The 21,872-nt window shown below is 40.1% G+C and overlaps 1 protein-coding gene across 1 annotated transcript in view; it reads left to right on the top strand.

The window, feature by feature from the left end:
• The window catches only part of LOC102228912, a 90,824-nt gene extending 69,162 nt beyond the window's left edge, over window positions 1-21,662 (top strand). Inside the window, exons 3-5 of the mRNA XM_023328069.1 lie at window positions 7,032-7,168; window positions 12,154-12,278; window positions 16,479-21,662. Coding sequence (XP_023183837.1) covers window positions 7,032-7,168; window positions 12,154-12,278; window positions 16,479-20,404 — 4,188 coding nt within the window. The 3' untranslated portion in view covers window positions 20,405-21,662. The remainder of the gene's footprint in view (window positions 1-7,031; window positions 7,169-12,153; window positions 12,279-16,478) is intronic.
• Window positions 21,663-21,872: the final 210 nt, after the last annotated feature.

Raw genomic sequence — 21,872 nt, 5'->3', positions numbered from 1 at the left:
CTATTTTTAGCCATTCACAGCTGTATTTACCGTTGTTTTGTGGATAACCCAAGAGAGCTTATGCTTAAGGTCACCGGCTGATGAACAAACATTGCTTTTCAAAGAGGAGAATATATCCTTCCATTTGGTTACAGCAAGTTGTCCTGGAAACCCCAGTTCATCAAACTCTTGTTCTGTTTGGGGATAATTGCTCTTACTTTTGGTTATGGCCTGTCCTTCATCAAGTTCAGAGGACTCCAAAGCGCTTTGCATGACATCCACACCCATCCACACACACATTAGGCCTGTCGCAATAAATCAATTAATCGCATGATAAATTAAAACAAATTCAATTTTTTTTGTTTAATCCTTTTTCCATTTTCTCTCTTTCTACCACAAACTGGATGACAGACGTCTTCATTCTGGTGCTTTGGTCTCAGTCAGGTCTTTATCTGTAGGACAATTTTGATGCTTCATAATTCATTGTATTTGTTGTTTTGTTTATTTTGGGTATTTAGAACGTCTTTTTTTCTTTCCATTCCCAGTGTTAAATGTTCATTAGAATTTAAAGTTTACTGAGCTTTGAGAGTGTGTTCTTGTATTATTATGCCGTTGCAATTATGATACTTGAAAATTCTCTCAAAGCAACAATATTATGGTTTATTACAATAACTTCAGGAGCAATTGATCATCCAGTAAAATGTATTATCGTAACAGACCAATTCTACCCCTGAACCCTGAAGGTCTGACACTAATCCAATGAACTCAGTTTTCCCAAAAATGTTCTAGTCAAAGTTTATCATGTTAAAAGCAGAATAATAACATTTTCAGAATTGACCAGGGCCAGATTAGCTTGGATAACGTTTTCCCTGAATATTTTTTGATTTGTTAAAAATACAGAAAGAATCAAGTAAATCAATATTTCAGTTTATCTGATGATCTTTAAGAGGGCAGATACTTTTGCTGCAACACTGTAGATGCTTACGCTCATGAACCTTACATTCATTGTTCTTTGTGAGTCCGTTGGCTCATCTGATGGAGGTGAAACACTCCAAGTCGAGCTTCTTTTGTTAATTGACTTTGGCCCTTTGGCGTCTCCAGCAGCTCTTCATGCTAAGTTTATTAAAAGAAAAACAAACTTAATAAATGCAGCCTTGGATTAGGGAAAGTTGCTGAGCAGAGGTACACAGAGTGCCCTTGGACCGGCTCGTCTTATTATAGACAAATAAGCAAATAAGCAGAGGGAACGTGCAAAAAATCTCATCGCTAATGAAGCGAAATCCTAATAAGTATCTGCAGAACAGAGAGCTGATTTCACATTTTAATAATGCATTTGATTATTAATTCCTACACAACACAGCTGTGCAGTAAATTCCACACAAATGCTACAGTAAGCCTACAGTATAATTAACGAAGCAATTTAATTTGCTGCTTAAGGGGGGAGGGGGTCTTTAAAGAGCCTGTGCCCAAGGGCTCATCGTCTCATAATCAGCTTGTGTGCTGCATGGTTTCTTGTTTGATTGATGAATATCTAAAGTGTTTTCTAAGCCCAGGCTGCTGACACCGTGTAAAATATGAAAAGGAACAGATTTCTGCTGTTCTTTCCGTTTAACCCTGTCAACAAGGTGACCAGCGCTGTTAAGCTCAGGATAGAAGTGTTGCTTTATCTGATGCAGGAATAATGTGAGAAGGTCAGATTTATTTGCCAGTTTAGTGTAAACACTGGCCCTCCTAATTTTGACTCTTGGTGCGCACACACACGCACGCAGACACACACACCCCTACACACACACACACACACGAGCACACACGTGACACATAGAAACAGACACCAACAGCCGCTCACACCCAAAACAGCAGATGTTTAATTTTTCCTTTCATCATTCAAATGTTTAATATACTAACTGAAAACATGTCAGTGTAACCAACTGTTCCTCACATTGCTGAGAAAACGTGTTGACATTGACGCCGTAATGCGACAGTGACTGAGTTTATTCATTACCAGTGGAAGTTTCCTGTTCATTTAACTGTTTTTTTAAATTGAAATAAGCTGAGTAAATATATACATCCTGTCGTCATGCATCAGTTAGCATATCCTTTTTTTGAAGACATCGTAATTACAGATCACAATGCAGCCTAGCTCCTCAAAGCTGCAGTATGTAACTCTGACAAAAATGTTTGTTTTTTTTTCATATTTATTAAAAGTGTTGCTGTACTGTTGTGACAGTATGAGACAAATAATCTGTGAAAAAAATCAACCTCTTCTACTTCCTCCTTGAGCTACTATATGGGTCTCCAGAAGCAACCAATCAGAGCCAGGAGGAGGGTCTTAGTGATGTCAATCAATCTCCTGCACACTACTCAATGTGCAAATGGTGGAGAAACAACTAACTGTAACAGGAGAACCAGCTATCCACAGTCATGGTGCCCATGCTAACTAGCATCAGCATTCGTGGCAGGTTATGTTGTGGCAAACCAGCTGTAGCCTAGTAGAGAGCAAAGAGAGAGGTGAACATGAGAGTGATTGACAGCACTAAGACCCGCCTCCTGCCTCTGACTGGTTGTTTCTGTGGTGTATTTCTGCAGTTGGTACTGGGAGCACTGGGAATTAGATTTTTTTTCCACAGATTATCTCACTTATATTGTACGGTGACAACATAATAATTTTAATAAATATGAATAAAAAACATGATTTTATTAAAGTTATCTACTGCAGCTTTAACAACCAAAATGATAATGTCAATAGGAGTTTTTATTTCACAGTTTAATGCAAATAAATTGGCATTAAAAGGTTAATTTATTTTTAACTCATTTGTGTTTAGTGAGCTGTCATTAAGATTAAATAAGCAAAACTTTGTTATTACTGAGTATCTAATCTGATAAATTGGAGCAGATTAAGTTAGAGGTTGATTATTTTAAAAATTCATCCTTTACAGAGAAACACAGAAGCTGAAGACTTTAGTGCTTTGATGGAACCGGCCCACTTAAGACCCTGTACACACACACAGTAAGCTTTTGTAAAATGATTCATTTATTGCTGAACAATAACTCACTCTTTTCTCACAACTTTTGCCGTTGCCATTTTGAGGACTACATGATGCTTGTATGGAAAAAAATAAATAAATCTATTTCACAACAGTTCAAAAGGCTAACAAATAGATTCATAAACACAAAAACAAAGGATATCATATCATTATATCTATCACTTCAGTATGTCTTAGTTTTGTAAGCACATTATATAGCTCCAGTTAGTTATAGATTTTCCCCATTGATTATCGTTTCATTTATTCTCAAATTTAGTTTTCATAATTTCATTCTTTTTAGTTGACTATAATAACCTTGGACAAGTTGTTTTGCAATTGAAAGGTTGTGGGTTTGATTCCATCTTCCCCCTATTAAACTCTGTGATGCCCCTGGGCACTTTCCTAGTGATCAGTGTATCAGTGTATGAAAGTGTGTGTCTCAGTCAATGTGGCTCTAGTGTATAGAATGGTCACTATGACAATAAAAATGTCAACTCAATCATTAAATTCAGTCCATAGTCCACTTATGTCTTCTTGATTTTCCTACGCAAAGTCTTTGACTTAAAATGGCTCTTACCATTTACATACAGTGCTCAGCATCTATGAGTACACTCCACCAGATGAGTCACAAAACCTTTAGTTTCTCTTCAAAATCAACATTTTCAATGGGGTATTATTCTGTAAAATACTTCTATAAATGTGGGCCATTGACTGAGAACAAGATTTGTTTGTTTGCATAGACAAAACAGTTATTTTTCTCACAAATTCAGTCAATGTAGCAAAAATGTCTATACCACAATTATAAACCTGGATGTGTGAGTCTAATTATTCATTTCAAAGCTGTCCAGCAGATGTAACAAAGAAACCTCTTTCTGATTTCAGCAAAGTCATCACATGGGATAGAAACATTACAAAACCCGAGAAGGAAGTGTCATGAATCTCTAGTCAACCCCTTTACTAGACACATCTAAATAAATTAAAAGCAAAATATTGTCTTCAGAAGTCACTTAATTAGTACATAAAGTTAAAAATCTCTAATATACAGCTGCTGGTTGGAAAGACTTTTCACTAAAATACATAGACGTTTATGGTTGTAACATAATGGAAAAGTGACCAAGACACTTTGATTGAGCCTCTGACTTAACAATAGCTGATGTTCATAGCTTTAGACTTCTAACCAGTCATTGACTTTATAGTTTATGTTTATTGACTTTTAAGACCAAGTTGGTCCATTGAGCATTACTGATTAACTTTACATGAAGATTGATAAACATGGACACTACCTGAGGCAATGATATTGTAATGTATAAAAATGCTTGTTTTCACAGTAGCTGTGTCTCCATTGACCACAAACTGCACAATTTGACATTTAGAAAATACATTTGCTTAACGGAAACATTGCAATTTTGAAAAGACTTTTGATAAAACGTTTTTTCTCTAGGATGAGGTGGTTTTTTTTAGCCATATAGAAATTGGTTTATTTCACAAAACTGCAAAGAAACACTTTTTTCACCTCACAGGAGTCACATGATTAACAACCCAGATGTTACCACTGGCACAAACCATGAAGACAGGCTGCAGTTGGAGGATGATAATGCAGCAGGTTCTTAATGACGTATTGTCTGAACAAACATAACTGTGTGATTTTAATTGCATTTCTTATTTAATGGAAACACCGTAATTGCAAAATTTTGTTTTTTTGCCATCAGTGGAATATTGACAGTGTTGCGCACATTTGTAAAGGATTTCTGTCTGCTCAATTACTTTCTTATGCAATTAAGAAAGTAATTAAATAGACACTGGGAACCAGGAGGCTGGTCTTAGTGCTTGTATGCTGCTCAATGTGCAAATGGTAGAGAAACAAGTAACTGTTACAGGAAAACCAGCTATCCACAGTCATGGTGGATAACTGTTCAACTGGAATAACTCAAATGAGCAACAGACTAACCTTACTGACTTGGATCATTGGACTTGTTTTAAGAGTCTGCTTTGGAACCAGGCCTGCTCTGACTAGCCGTTTGTCAAAGCAGGCCCCACATTTAGGACACTCACAACTAATGAATACTCCACCCAACCCCACTTCAATATTACCCTTTGAACAAAGTCCAGAATCAGTATGAATGTGTTTCCTGCTGGTGAAGAAACCTGAACATGTGATGATGTAAAGTTCCTAAAAGTTTGCTTTGTGGTCATTTGTTCACATCTCTAAGATTGTACTTTGAGATATTTGGAGCTTCTGCTTACAGCCTGCTGTGAGCCCTGCTGTCGTCTCCTCCTCCCCAACACAACATCCAAACCATCCATGAAATGCAGAGGCTACATGCAGCAGCAAGCGTTAACAAACCCCAGTGCAGCTGTCTTCCAGCCTGCCTGCTTGCATCTGTCTGTCTGCCTGTGTTTCATCTGTCTGTCTATTTTTGTTCGCTCGTCCATTTGCCATTCCCACTGCCCGCCTTGCTGTCTATTTGTCCGTCTGTGTGTGATGAGAACTCAGCCCTGTGTTATCATTGTTATCTGTGACACACACACGCACACGCCCGCACACACACAGTGTGTAAGTAGTTGTGGGTTTGCAGACGGAGCTCAGTAAGTGAATTAAGCTGATCTGAACTGTGCTAAAGCTGACTGCTGACTTAGTGAGCACCAGTGGCAGCTGGTTGGGTATCTGTCAGATGGGGCTCGACTGCACTTAATAATTTACTAATAATTTTAATGGTGTACATAAAATCTTAGGCATCTAAAAACACAGCTCATCATTATTTTGTTCTATATGAAATAGGGGGAAGAGGAACATAAACTTACATAAAGTGCAAACTTTTTATAAGTTTTGTTTCTCAACAAAACCCATAGAACCTTTAGCTAATATTTATTTTTCTACAAAAAAACCTACTTATGTACCACAAAACAATTGAAAATATCAAATGAAAATATATTAACATAAATCTTAGTGAAAGTAAAATGACATTCAAACTTAAATCCAAAAATATAAAAAAAGCAAAAGTTCGCTCTTTCTGAACTACTTTGTTGAATATCCCACATCACATAAAAACGTCTCTAATACAAATAAGAAAACTGTCATGATTTATCAACACATTGCTTAGTCCTTACTGTTTTAAATATAATACTTAGGCTATTCCATATTTGTTTTGTGTGATGTTTTTTGCCCTCTTTTTTATTTACAAGAACTATTCTTTTCAAAGTCTTTTCTAAAAACTGTAATATTGTCAAATTTTCTTGCCTGACTTGTTTTGTACACTATTCATGGCTTTTCTAATAATGAATAAGTAATAATAATAATAATAATAAAAAAATCTTGGTAGTATGCCAAATCCTTTTCCTTGCACATCAGCTTGAAAGTAACATTTTCTCTCTAACAGTAGTTAGCTAGGTAGCCAGCTGGCTATCTGGGTAGCCATCTAAATAACTGGCTAGCTACCTGGGAAGCTAGCTAGATTGATAGCTGTCTGTCTGTCTGCAAGCTAGCTAGATTGATAGCTGTCTGTCTGTCTGCAAGCTAGCTAGATTGATAGCTGGCTAATTAGTTTTGGTGTGATGGTGTCATACTATAGTGTGCTGTGTGCTTCAGCTCATGAACACCAATATCCCTGACCCTATCTGATGAAACTGATAAAGACAAGTACCATGAAGTCACCACGGGTAATTTGTGCATCCATGGGTATCTCTGATATGATAAGGATAAATATGCTGCATTAATGCAGTACTAATACTCTGTACAGGCTACAGAGTGTATTCTGTGTGAGGCTGAGTGGTTCTGGTCAGTGATAGTGGTAATAACTAACATAGAGACTTACTGTATGTGTAAGTAGCAAAAATAAAGATACTGGTAACACGAATAAATAGAAAGACAGTGATGTCAGCAATGGACTGAAAAAGGTAAATGTTCACGCTTCAGTTTGAATACAGACATTTTTTTATATATGTATTTTAGCCTCACAACCTCTCTTTGTTAGCAAACTGCATGTAGGATTTGTCTTACAGCAAACAGTAAGACATGTGTTTGTTCCACAGCGCCTGAAGGAGCTGAAGCAGAGGGAGTTTTACAGAGCGCTGGCCTGCAGGAGGCAGAGGAGGCGCAGGGAGGAGAAACGAGAGGAGAGAGCGCTGAGGAGAGTTCATCAGCGTGAGGCGAGGCGGACCGGAGAGTGGTGAGCAACATCCATTACTTCTTTTGTTTATACTTTAATCCATTTGTTGTTCTTCTGGTGCACAACCGTCTCCCACCACAGCAGATGTTGGCCTGCTATTTGAATATTTTATGCAACTTATGTAAAAATGTTGCTTCGTTGTGAAGAAAACCCCCTTTTTCTTTGCAACTCTGAGTTAATGTTCTTTTATATCACCATATATTTAATGTAAGAGACTGCCTGTAATAATAAATCCTCTCAAGCTAATCACCTGACCGTGCAGCTCTCACTGCATTCACTCCATTATTTCATCAGGCTGACATTTATGGTTTCCCTGCATTTTCTCAGCTTTAATCAGCGCACTTTCTATGTAGCTTTCTGCGAGAAAAAATGTTTGATATGTACTCAGCACCAAGCAGCGGGCGGAAAAGGTTAGGTGAACATTTATTCAACGTATTTATGAGGAGGTGGAGCCCAAAGACAGAAGTAAAAGGCTTGTGATTGTTGAAATTTGGAAAACAGACTATATAAAAAAAAAAACCCAAGATGTTTTGTGTCTAACTGGGTTGTATTTAAGCCGTTAAGCAGCTGGAGTTCCCTTAATTCACCGCTAACATTTTGACATGTCACAGCAGGACACAGACGGGTCAGAACCAAAACCAGCAATAACAGCGAGGCGCTCTTCAGGAGGCGAAGCCATCAGAGTTTTACATCCTCACTATCAGGGTCTTCAACTCAAAGCTCCGAAAAGGAACTCGGGCGCTGTGAATTGTTTTAAAATAATCCAAATTTGCACATTTATGGAGATTAATCTCATAACCTTTCTTATCTGCTTGCTTCAAATTTCTTCATTTTCTATTAAAAAACAAACAGAAATGTCAAAAGATTTCTGTATATTTCCAGTGATTTATGACTTATGTGATTATACAAAAAACACTGTACATGCAAAACAATCAAAAGTAACGCAAAACAAAGTTTCATTTACAGACCCATTCAATAAATTAAAATGTTATTAAAACGTCTGTCACCAAGACATAACATCATATAGATTAATTGCAGACAGATGGATGTTTGAACTTTTAAAATGTTGTAATAAAGACAAATAAAAAAATATGAATTAGGCGTGCTTCAGTGTATTGGTTTGGAGCAAAATCTGCCAGGTGTGATTCCTTGAGATGTTGATGTTACGGCTGTAATAAACAGGAAGTGGAGGTTTCTATGTATCCTCCCCTCTGTGTTGGAAGGTTGGACTCTGAACATTTTCCAGGTTTCTTGCTCCTAGTAAGACACAGACCCAACCAGTGGATGGGATCTTTTATGGAAAAGCCAAAAAATCACCTCAAGCAAGCGTAAAAACGTTTTGGTTATTATTTGGTTGGAGTTGGTTATTTCGGATTTTTCCATCAACATTTTCTAATGCAATACTTGAAACGCAGTGACAGCCAGGATTTGTTAGGATCACATTGTGAACAAACGGTTCAGAGAGCATGAAGTTCGGAGATGAATCCAACTGAGAATGTCTGGAATAAACCGACAACACTTAATGGTTAAAGCCATCAGAAAGTGTGATTGTTTTATTTTGTATGTCAGCAGTTAAAGTCTGTCATATTATAACATAATGTCCTCAAAAAATGTCTGGTTAATCTCTCCACCTCCACAGATGCTGAAAGCCAAACTCCACAGTTCATTCTTTTAATTACAATTTCCACAAAGGTTAGCAGGTCCTGTTAATGTATTCAAATGCAAACACTGTAAAGAGGTCATATTTAAAGTGAATGGCTGGGTCGAAATGTTGTCTGCAAACAAAATATCAATTACTCCAGCTTTATTAATCAAAGTGGAAACAGAACTGTCGAGGCTTTCAAACTGGGAGATGAGTAAAATGAAATTCTGGAAATATGAGCAGAGATAAGGCATTAGATACCAAAAGTCCAGACCTGTGGGGTAAACATGTTCCTGGGTAATCTGATCTGGCCTTTGTTCCTGCAGGGGAAATGAAGGAGGTGGTTACCTGCAAAACTTCATGCTGTTTATCTATTAGAGTCAGATTAATAACAGAGTAAAATGTGTCCCACAGTCAAAGATATTCCACTTTCATAAGGTAAAAAAATTTAATTAAATGTGATTAGAGCTGCAGATGTTGTGGAGCTTTTTCTGAAAAAACAAGTAATTTGAAAAATAAATAAATATCTACAAAATAGGATTGTGTGTTCATTTTAAAAGCACATTTTATTTAGTTTTTTTTTTGTTTGTTTTTTTTAATAAATACATTTTTACACCCCATTTTCTTCAGTGGGATGTCGATGTTTGTGGAAAACGACTTAACAAAAAAAGTTGTTCATTTCCAAAGTAATGATGAGAAAAAATTATAAATGCTATGGATATTTGTGTCATTTTGTTGTGGAAATTTAATGTAGGATTTATTTATTATTTAGTCAGACACTCGTTAAAGAGAAAATGTGACATATATTTATTTTGTTGCACATGAAGACAATTTTTGTCAACGTATTTAGGCTAACGTAACGTAAGGCTAGTAAATGAATTGTGGATTTATGAAATAGCTCAGATTTATAAGAATGAGAAATGCAACAAGATGAAAACCAAATATAATGGTATGTAAATACACTCAACAACTAAAAAAGCAAAGGCATAAAACAGTGATAGTTCAACACTGTAATTATAAATAAGGTCAACTACCAAAACATGAGATAAGTTAGAGTCAAACAGCGTAAACTATAAACTCATCTTTTAAAAAAAAGCATCATAACCTCTGATTTATGCGTTTGCCTTTGTGTGTCTGGAGCATCAGCGCTTCCTCATGTTCAGAAACATAACATGGACTCGGCTGCTTCCTCCTAAAAACATGTTTTGAGGACGGCTCGTCTGGCGTTCCTCCAGCAGCAGAATCCGGCGAACACGGTGCCACATGTGAGCGCGATCCGAGCTCCGAGTCACAACCCAAACACGCCCACACCACCAGAGCGCTGATCCGTGCCAGAAAGCAATCCCCGCACACACCTTCAAAACATTCAGCCTCTTTAATCCATGCAGGAAAGTTTCCTCCGCAGGAATTAGAAATGTAAATAAATACTTGTAATGATTTAAGATTATATTGCGTTTATATTTAGTATGAAAATAAAACCAAATATGTTGTTGTTGAGTAATATGATTTCGTTTTGAGGTTTTCTGCTGCTTATTAATGAAGATAATTTGTCTTTGAGTTGCATCATCTCTAACACTGTTAGTCTGAGACCTGAAGGCACCAACTGTTACTGCTGTTACTGCTGTAGAAGATGAGACGCTCTAAGTTTCAATGTTTCCTTCGTTTTACTTGTTTCAGAACAGCAAATGTGTTCGACAGGTCAAACCTTCAGTTTTTACTGTGGAAGGATGTTGTTGTCATACATGTAGTTTGGGGTGAAAACTAAAAAAAAACCCCATAAATAATAAAAATTTAAATGAGATGGTTACTCATTCTAGCTTGACCTTTAACTGTATGATAGTAAACTAAATGCTTCCACTGATCTTCCATCTATAACATCAAGAACAAACTATAAAGCCACCATAATGTGTGTAACATTATGTCATATTTATGACCGTCTCATGTCAGTCTTATGCACACCCATTCAAATAAAGTGTTAACCATCCATTTACTTTTGTGATTGGGATTTGTCAACATATTTACAATGAAAATGTCTTTGTCCACACAGTTCCATAAATTCCCTCCACAGATCACATTCTCCTCATTGTTGTATGCGCTTTGTGTTTGCTAACATTTAACTCGCTACCCCCCTTTTTTCTTCTTATTTCCCTGACTTATACCAAAAAGTCCTTTAAACTTCTGACTGTATTTGTTTCCAGAAGCTTTGTCCTTAAAACACTTTATACTTTCTACACAATCAACAGTCATTTTACAAGCAATCTAAATCTAAAGTCTTAAAATCACAAAAAATAAAACAGCTTGGTTTGTCATTTAAAAGTCAATTATCTGTTTTCACCTTTTGTTAAATTACATTAGTGATATCAACCTATGAGTTCATTCCAACTCTTGTGACTGAAACAGGAACCTGGTATGTGGAGACAAGTTGGACTTTCAGCTGCTTCCAACCACTGCATGTCCGGCTAATGTAAAGGCTGTTAGAGTAACAATGAAGTGCAGAACCAAACCAGAAATGACCAAATCTACGCAAATGCTACTATTTCCGTCAATTACATCTTTTGTCACGAATGGTGATTATCCTCTCCTGTAGTAAATTACAGGGAGGAGACGATATAAACCTTCACTTTATAAACACACATTTTAATTTAAAGATAAATATCACTACTTTCTTCTTGTGTGGCCATTCTTTTATGCACTGATGCCCAATTATGTTGCTCTGTTCGTAGTATCAAATAATTGCGTTCAACACCCTTTTTTGCTTTTCAGAAACTGAATATGTCCACATTATTTCCATAATCACACTTTTAGACCTAGGTATGAATATAACTATTATGAATTACCTGCATGGATACAGTTACAGAGAAAGTTCTAAAAAATGATGGTGTAGGCCTTTTAAAAGGAAATGTAAGTGGTGGAGCTTCATATGGATTTTCAGGAAGCCTGTAAAGCCTTTCTGACCAAGCGCACAGTGTTTAGCACACACTCACCGAATATAAATAGTCTCAGTATCGGCTGTCATTCCCATTTTCAGCTCAACAACAATGCCAGTCGGCTTCTAGCACAAAGTGGGAAGAAAAGAGAGGCACAGATAAAGTTCTTTCAGCTAGATTTTAGTTTTGGTCTCCTCTTGTCCTTCTTAATTCCTCTCCTCTCAATGTGTTCATTCTTAACTCTTTATTGATTCTTTTTGTCCTCTCTTCTAAATTTATGTCATTTCCTTTATCTCTGGTTTTTGTTTATTTCCTTTCACCTCAACTTTCACCTTCTCCAATCGCCCTGATTCACTTTCCCCATTTGGACTATCTTTCCTCCGTCTTCATCCTCTCCTCTCTTCTTTTCTCCTCAGCGCTCCAGGTTCTGGTCCGATGTTCCGGTCCACCACAGTGGCAATCGACCCAGCGAATCAGCCCCAACCAAATGTCGAGCGGAACTGGGAAGCTTTTCATCCGAGCGGCGCTGAACGGGCAACAAGTAAGAGCTCTTATCTGCTTAAAAGGCATGTGGCGGGCTGCTTAAATAGTTTATGAGAGAGTGTTTGGTTTTCGGTGATGAGGATATCACTCTTGATACTGAGGGATTAACCGGCGTGCGGTCTGCTGAATTATGTCTGTTGACAGCAAGAAATGAAATGGGGAGAGAAATGAAGATGAGGAAGCAGGCCGATGCAACATAACAAGAAAAGTGTGTTCTGGGCAATTATACAGAAAATGAAATAATGCTGCAGGGATTTGGAAGGAGCAGCCCCCGTTAAAGAGCCTCAAACCAAAAAAAAGAGAAAAAAAAGTTCAATTCAGCAGGAGAAAAACGCAGATGAAAGAATTCGCTCAGGAAATTAGCAAAAATGTTTTTATTATTGACCATTTGAAAAGCATCTCAGCAGGGAGGGAAATTAATGTTAAGAGTCACTGCAGCGTTAAGTTAGTCCTGATCCGTTCAACTAAATTCAGACTGTATTTAAATACATTTTTCTAGTTGTTGTTTTTTTTTTTAAATAAAGAATTTAGATTGTCTGTTTTAAAAAAAAACTCACTCATGTCATTTGTAGTAATAACCAGGACAGGGTTGAAACTTATACTTTAATTCAGGTCAGTCGTCCAGGAGTTATACTGCAGAATGCAGGATTAGCATTTTAGATACAACCTCGTCATTTCAAGGGTTTCCCAAATGTTTATGGTTTAACTTTCTTACATCAAAGATTCCATATTCATTTCCTTGTTTAATGGCCATCAAGTCAAAGAAGAAACTTATTTAAAGGCCATAATATCCCAGTCACATTATGATTATGATCATCAGTTTCCTTTGGGTAATGAAGCTTAAGGGTCTGATGTCATTTAAATACAAATATTATACCAAATTATTACTCCAGACTGTACCAGAAATTATACAGTGACTTACGAAATTCTTAACTTTTCAACACTTTCTTTGACATCTTGTCACCTTAAACCCTTAAGAGGCTAACACAAAGTATTACATAATTGGGAAACAAAAAAAGAAGATGTTTTTATAAAATTATTTTTCCAATATGTATCTAAGAGTGCAATCACACCAGACCTGTCTGGCCCTCTGTAATTGAACTCTAGTTCATTTGTCTAGAAACTTCTGTTCCTTTGGGGAGATGTAAACTCTGATGTTAACCAAAAAATGTTCATCTACAAACATTGGTCTCAGTTCGGTTGAAATGAACTCTGGTGCAGTTTGAATGCATATGTAAACGCCAAGTGGACCGGAGAGCACTCCAACAGCAGGACATGGACTGCAGCGCAGGGCATTCTGGGTAAATACAACCAAAACAAACGTGAGTCTAGCATTAGTGGGAGAAATGGCTCGAGGTCTTTTGCCTAAAACACTGAGAAATCTTACAACAGCTATAATCTGACTCCACTCCATTTGTGTTTACATTTTGTGAAGAAGAATGTTGTCCCTAGTGACTTCTTCTGAGGTTCTTGACTTGTTTCATTCAGTGGTTTTTGGTGTAGCGCCTCCACAGGCGAGGAGGTGAACAGGTTGCTCCCAGTGTTCGGTTTGTTTGACACAGAGCAGTGTGAAAGCAAACCACAGCAGCTGAAAATGTAACAGATGTTGCTGTCATGATGCCTCTGTGAGATATTTCAAGTAAGGACTCTGATACACAGACTTACATGAATCAAAAGAGGACACGCCCATATAGATGAGCCCATTTTAATAGACCAGTGCAGTCAGTCTGGGGGAAATCAAAGCAATTAAAATAGTTTCCAAAAAACTTGTGCCACTGTCACTGGGAGCTTTTATAGGATAGAGAAAACAGACAGGCTGCTTCTCATATTTACCTTCATTACTCTAAACATACTGTATGACCCCCACTATCTTCATTGCCACCTTCTCTCTATATATATGGCACCTGGAGCTCAAGCTTCAGTACCTTTCCTTGTAGGTTCAAGCATAAAGGTTCTCATGTTAGAGATGTTACTGGAACAGTGGCAGGTGGAAGACAGCTATTGAAAGAATGCAAGAGGCTTGGCAAAAATGTGGCTGAACATGGTCTGGTCAGACGAGACTAAAAGATTAAACCTGTGGGCCAGAGGATGATGGCACTGCATGTTTTTGAATGACTTAGCGCTTGAATATTCACGTGTGATTTTAATTGCATTTCTTATTTAATGGAGACACCACAATTTGGAAATTGTGTTTTTTATACATTAGCAGAATATCAAAAAGTTTTATGCCCATTTGCAATGGAAACGCAGCTACTGCAAACATCAAGCCTACAGTGACACATTAATAATGTCAGTTGCTAGATGTGTAAAGCTGGTAGAAATATTACCCCAAAAGAAACTAAGTTTATTTTCTCCTTTGCAGGATTGATTTATAAAAATGAATTGCTTAAAGTTAGGTCCATAATTAAAATATATTCACATATAAGTGGGTTAGTCTGTGAGGAATTGTTGGACTGAATTATTTTCTGTCATCTTGTCTGAGTTTCTTCTGAAACAAACGTTGAAATCAGATCCCTTTAGTCCATCTCCAGTGGATTTTGTGTGCCGAATGGCTGCATTTTAAAAACTAAGAAAGCATAACGCAGACTTCAGAGAAACAATCAACTGTCATCCTCTGATCTGAAAAATGTGTCACCCCTCATTTGGTACAGGTTTCTCATTATAAAGTCAAAGCCATCTGAAAAGTTGGGCAGTTCCTTTCAAACTCGGCTGTCTGCCTGAGTGCTGAATGAATTTGCATTTTCACAATAAGGAGAGAGAACTGTCATTTTAAGGCTCGCCTTTTTTAAACTCCCAAATGTTTTATAAACTGTGTCCACGGCATAAGAAAGAGGCACATTACAGATAACTTTTAAAGCTGTGGGTCATTTTAATACCTTTGCCCAGAAATATCTGTCTGAGTCATTTAACACACCTGTTTGCAGACAGATGCATGTCTGGGAGTTTGCTGCGCACTAAAATGGTTATAGAAAATGAATATTAGGATGTCTTCACACCTGATAGTCCAGTAGTCCTGGTTCTATTGGGGACCAAAAGCAATGTGTCAAACAATCTCAGACATTTGAAAAACATGTTCACCTCCTCACCTGGTGGAGGCGTAATACCAAGAACCACTGAAGGAAACAACTCAGAAACCTCTGAAGAAGACACTGAACGCAACTTCTTTCTTCACAAAATGCAAACAAAAATGGAGTGGTATCAGATTTTAATGTAGGATTTCTCATTAGCCATTTCTACTGCTAGCTATAGACTTGCCCGTTAGTTTTGATTGTATTTACCCAGAATGCTTTTGGAGTGGTCTACAGTCCACTTGACATTCACATATGCATTTCTACCATGCCAGACTTCACTTCAACCGAACAGTAAACTAGATTTGCAGGCAACCCAGACTTAGCTTTATTGGTCCACATCAGAGTTTGATTACTCATTCACACTTCCCCAAACGAACCAGACTTTCGAGTCAAATGACCAGGATACCCTAACCCTAGAGAAACCCCCCAGATGGCAGCCATTAACAAGCTCCTTCAGCAATTCCAGTGAATTCGTAGAGATGAATTAGTTGACTGATGCCAGCTCACTCTTTCCATAGCTTTCTATAACTTTCCATAGGAAATAGGTTGCTGTCCATTCCATAAGCTTGGATGACGTAATATTACATAATATTATGTTTTATCTAAGTTTCTAGATCTAGGTTTGCTTTGTTTGGACCAATGATCTAATCCAGACTATCACCTTTAAATGAAGGAAAGTCGTCAGAGTGTTCAGGAATAACCCAAGAACAACTAACCTAAACTCCATCACTGTTCATAGTGAAGTTAGAAAATCAACATCAACATCAATAGCTGTCTCAGTGCCAACTGAGACAAAAGCCCTGCTTTAAAGCCAAAGGTCAAATTAATCCTTAAAGACTCAAATTGAATATGAACATCATTCCAAAGATGAGTGTTTGCAAACACATGTAGTGCGTGTTTGTCTTCAGTTGTTCAGCAGTAAATCATCCAAACAATAAAACAGAAAATCTTGAAAGCATGATCGGAATATTGTATACAAAGTCTTAGAAAATAATGCCCAATATGCCACAGAGTTTTTTCCTACTTTGTTTTTAATTACTGGAGTAGAAAAATAACCCAGTTATGTTTTGCATGTAAATATAAGCAGTGTCAGCAGTACCAACCCTCTATTTTCTTCTCCCTTTCAGAACCACAGACCCAGCTGATCCAACCCTTCCTCCCCCTCGATCCCACACTCGAGTCCAGACTCCTGAGCAACACTGATTGGGCGTACGGCCAAACGGATGCAAACAACTCTGCAGCTGCTGCTGACGAACCCTGCATCCTCAAAAAGACCCATCTGGACTGCGGCCGCCTCAGCGCCAACCACATGATAAACCCTGATGACACAAACTGTACCGTTTCAAATCACTTCTACAAGCATTTGACGCCTCGTTGTTACACGAGTAACGCCATGACTCCTATAGATGTCCCAACAGCTGCCACTGGCACAAAATCCTGCGAGCACCCTGACCTGAACCCAAATGACAACAGAAGCAAGGTGATGAGTACGGCTCACGCCCTGTCGGCCCCCAACCGGCTTCGCCCCGTGTCCTTCTCCCTGCCGAAGCGGACCTGCGTCCTCCTGCACCAATCGGCTGCGGTCTTCATCCAAGCCGGACAGGGTTCGGGGTTGCCAGGGAAACAAGTAGGTGTGGCAAATCAGGAAAGGACAAAAAGCCTTGGGGAGAAAGTTACTGATCAGGGGTCAAAGTCTCTGGTGTGTTCGGGTGTGGATGCCTGGGACACTGGAAACCAGTGCAGTGTGGACAGTAAGATTGAATTCCGGCCTGCTGAGTCTACTGACAAAGGACCCTTGGGACTGCCTGGGAATAATGCCCAGGTTTCCTCATGCAATCGCAATGTGATTGGAGAAGAGAACTTGACAATTAGTGGGAGTGGAGCCCAGCTCTCTTTACATAAGGACAATGGGACAGAAGCCCAACGTGGGACTGAAGCTCATCTTTATTTAAACAGTGACACACCAGAACAGATTTCTGACAGCATCAGCACCGACTCAGCACACAGAGAAAATGAGGTCCACCATCAAGAGACAACACATCAAGAAGGTGAAGACCTGCTTACCTCTGCCACAAATCATCCAGAGAAGTCTGACTCTTGTGTCGTAAATGAGAGTCCAAAAGAATCAAGCCTCCCCTCATTAACCTGTTGCAACGCATCAGGGCCTGTAAATCCAGATCGTCCCAAAGAGCCTTTCTGTCAGGTTCTGAGCCGTGACAGAGTCAGGGTTCTTCTCTGGCCCACAGAGATGGTAAACTACACCAAGACATCGCCCTCCATCTCCTACAGTGTCAACCCTCTACTGTACGACTTCAGAGCCCATCACAAGGCCAAAAAAGGGGGCACAGAAAAGAAAGGGGGACTAGAGGAAGGGAGGGAGAGAATAAAGCCATCTGTGATCAAACAACCCGACTGCCAAGACAGGCATGAAGATACAGAGGGAGGAAAGGAAGAGAAGATAGATGAAAGGAGAGAAGAGGCAGAGGGAGGACAGGCGGGAAATCCTGTGGAAGTTGTCGACCATTGTGATGGTGGCGACGCAATCCAGGGCCGCTCCAGTTGCCATGATGAAAATGCTTTAAAATTTGTTCCCCTCTCTGCAGAATGCCACCATGCACCAGGCCTTCAAAAAGCAGCAAAGAGAAGGAGAAGGAGGAGGGCAGGAATGGGGAGGGGAACAAAGAGAAGGGGGAGAAAGAAAAGAAGAGGAGAGGCGGATAAAAAAGACTCGGAAAAGGGAAGGATAATGAGTCCCTTCTTTGCAAGTCAGATGTTTGAAGGGAAAGGGGAAGAGAAGCTGAAAAGAGAGGGCAACATAAAAGACGAGAGGAGAGATAAAGAGCTATTAAGTAATCTCACTGCAAATCAGCTGGTAGGAGGGAGAGAAAAGAAGACGAGGGAAGAGGAGCAAAGGATGAGAAGGGATCAGATGATGCGAGAGAGGGCAGGTAGAAATGACGAGAAGAGGGGAGAGCTATTAAGTAATCTTCCCATGAATCGGTGTAATCGGTGTAACCAGCTGTGTGTGCAGGTGAAGCGGGAGGCCAGCCAGCATCAATCCCACCAATCAGTCTCCGGATGGGGCCCAGGGCTCAGAAAGCTCCTCTGCAGGAGTGCAGCATGCTGCTCTGTGATTAGCCACGTCCCCAAGTCTGTTATGGAGACACCACGCTGTCCCGCAATTACACCCGGCCCTGCCGAGGATGACAAAGGGACGGGAGTGATCCACAAAGACGCACAGGCGGGGAAGAAGGAGGGCGGGCAGGAGCAAAGGAATCCGAGGAGCGGCAAGATAAGAGGCGCTGAGGAAAACACGTGTAAGCTAGCGATTAGCGGTGTTACTTTCCCCCGTCGAGACGCTGCATGCGAGGAGGAAATGTGTCTTGTTCCTAGACCTCATGGAGAAACGGTAGGAAATCCGACGATTAGCCCCATCTCCGCTTCCTCCAGAGACGCAGCATGTGGTCAAACACAAACAATACCTGCAGGACAAAGCTGCACCACGACAGTTGAGAGCCTGTGCTGTTTGGAAGCAGAGCCGAGAATCGGATCGGCCTGTGGGGAAGTGGCTCCCCCTCCCGCTCATTTGCTTGCAGGATTGTCCAGAAAGAGGAAGGGAGGATCTCCTGAGCCGGTGGCACCTAAGAAGAAACGAAGACGAGGCAGGAGGCAATTGAGGAGATTCATGAATGTTCTACTCAAGAGGCAAGAAAGAAAACAGGCCAGCTTGACCTCTGACCTCAGTGACAGAGGGGACTGTTGTTGTCAGCTCATACCTACAGACTGCCACCCAATCTGTAAGACCCAACAGCCCCTGAGCCACAACGCCAACACTGACGAGGAACCACTTAGCTGCGGTTCTGACCATCAAGACAAGCCCTGCTGTTGTGATGAGAGTCATGGAACTGCTAACGACCGCAGACAGTTTGACTGTGATCGCTCTGAAGGATTGACACAACTCAGTGACTGTCACACCTGTAACACCTCAATGCCGCACCGACAGGGAGCTGAGCGGTCCATCAGGGATGATGGACTTAATTCTGCCGTCTGCTGTGATCACGATACAACTTTTATCAAAGGATGTCATTTAGTTGACCGGAATCCTGATTGTACTTTGAACAAAACAGAATCATTAGGTTGTGCACAGTTAACAGGTACCCTCAGATGTAGCACCAACAACCTTTGTCAGCGTGAAGACAAGCACACCAAAACAGAGTGTCAAAGCACAACTGATGACACTTTTCGTCGCAGCTGTGACTCTGTCGATAAAATTGTCAGGAGCTGTCAGAGCGAGGAGGGTGAAACCGAAGCACAGGGTGACGACAGCGCCCCCCTCTCTGGTCCAGACGGTGGTTATGGGAGCAGCCAGGGTGTTCTTCAGACTGAAACTGACAGCGGTCAGTGCCATGGTTTCAACAGTAATCCTGATTGTAATCCCAGCAGTAATACTGCTAATAACACCAGCACCAGAAACGAAGCAGAACATGTACACACCGGGGAGAGGCAGAGGAAGGGGGAGGAGGAAGAGGAGGAGAAGCGGCTGGAGAGAAAGAGGGAGGAGTGGGAGAAGGAGTGGGTGAGGAGGAAGGAGAAGGAGGAACGGGAGAGGAGGAAAGGGATAGAGTTGGAGCATCTGTTTTCAGAGAAGAGGCAGTGTTTTCCTCCTCACCTCCCCCCACGCTGCATCCCCCTCCATGCTCCACTCCTCCTCCAGCCGTCCCTCTCATCTTCCTCTTCCTTCTCCTTCCACCACACCTTCATCCAGCACAACCTCTCCCTTCTGCCACCTCCATCACACCTCCCGCTCTCCTCATACCCCCACTTCCTACCTCCCTTCTCCCCTCACCTCTCTTCTCTTGCCCCTGCTCCTCCGCCACCTCCACCGCCGCCCCCTCCACCTCTCCCACCTTCATTCTATGCTTCCTCCCCCATCCCGCTGCTGGACGCTCCCGGTCCGTACCCCTTAGCGGCTTTTCATCCCATTCAGAGTCACCACCCATCCCTGTACCCTCCTCCCCATCCGGCAGTTCTGCCCTTACAGGTGTTACTGTAGGCTGCCATTCCCCAAGACAAATCCCACATCATTGCCTAAATATCACATCCAGGGTGGAATATGAGTCATTTTAAGGAGAATGTAATCAGAAAACAAAGTCTATCTGTCTTCATGCAGAGCCTCTTGGAGTCCTTACACTCCAGTACTGATTCACATGTCTGGAAAAAAAAGAAATATATATATATAAAAAGATGGATAATTATCCTCATCAGTCGCAATCCCGCTCTAAATGAGCCTCAGGTGTGCAGCCTGTGGGATCGTGGCGGGAATACGCAGCTGGGCTCGTTTCCCTCGGCAGAAATCAGTCGACGTCTCCCGTTTAGCATTTTAAACCAATCATTTACTTTCACGATGAATTTTGGCAACACTAAAAAGAGAACGAAAAAAGTTCAGCCTCGCATCCCTTTTAGATATCTTCACTCTGTGATCATAAACACGCGCTGTTTGGTTTACATTTTCTCCCCGAGAGGTTTCAGATCGTTTCTGTCGACGCCACACAGCCGTGTCAGAGGAAAGGTAGATCTTTAAATACAATTGTAAAAGTGTTTATGTCCCTTGAACTGTCACCTTTCTCACTTTTGTGTCATATTATAAACATGAACTGTCGTTTATTGGGATTAGAGAAACATAAAATAAGTGAAAAGCAGACAGAAATCAAAATTCTTTACAAAGACAGATCTGATATTTGCATTTCTATTCAGCTTCCTCCTGAGTTAATACTTTCCTCTCCCTGCTGAAGGAAAGCTTCGCCCACACAGCGATGGTAGTGTGTAAGGGGACGAGTTTTTCTGCTCACATAACGTTTTAGGAATTCTTATGAGTTTTTAATCAACAGTAACTTTCTTCCATAAGAGCCAGATTTTTGAAACATAATTTTTTATGCATGATGGATTGAGCAGTTCACTAATGTTCTCTGAAAAACGTACCAGATATCAGGTGACTTTGAAGGGAATCAGTTGCATCAGCTTTTATCAGAGTAAATGTTGGCCATGCATTTCAGATTTTTAATTTTAAGGATGATATTCCTTCCAATTAACAGTAGCTGCATTTCCATTCGCCATATATTTGTGCAATTTGATATTTCAAAAATAAATTTGCCTAATGGAAATCCCAATTTCAAAAATATTCTTGTTTGTCGACGAAAAGTTTGAAAAAGTACTGGAGTTGGTTTATCTCGCAAACCTGCAATGGAAACACTTTTTTTTGCATCACATGAGTCACGTGATCAACAACTGGATGTTGTCACTGGCTCCAACCATGAAGAAGAAGACCACAGGAAGTAGTAGGAGGATGATGACCCAGCATGTTTTTAATGATTAGCTCGTGAACAAACTTATTCACGTGGGATTTTAATTGTGTTTCTTATGAAATGGAAACACCGCAATTGTGAAATTGTGTTTTTTTTTAACATTAGCAAAATATTGACAAAGTTTTGCGTGATGCTAGGTGCGTGACTAGCAGCAGCTAG

Source organism: Xiphophorus maculatus, chromosome 22 (assembly GCF_002775205.1).
Source record: "Xiphophorus maculatus strain JP 163 A chromosome 22, X_maculatus-5.0-male, whole genome shotgun sequence".
In the NCBI taxonomy this organism is placed as follows: domain Eukaryota; kingdom Metazoa; phylum Chordata; class Actinopteri; order Cyprinodontiformes; family Poeciliidae; genus Xiphophorus; species Xiphophorus maculatus.
Note: the sequence above shows the minus strand (reverse complement) of the source record. Positions and strands in the feature narration are given on the sequence as shown.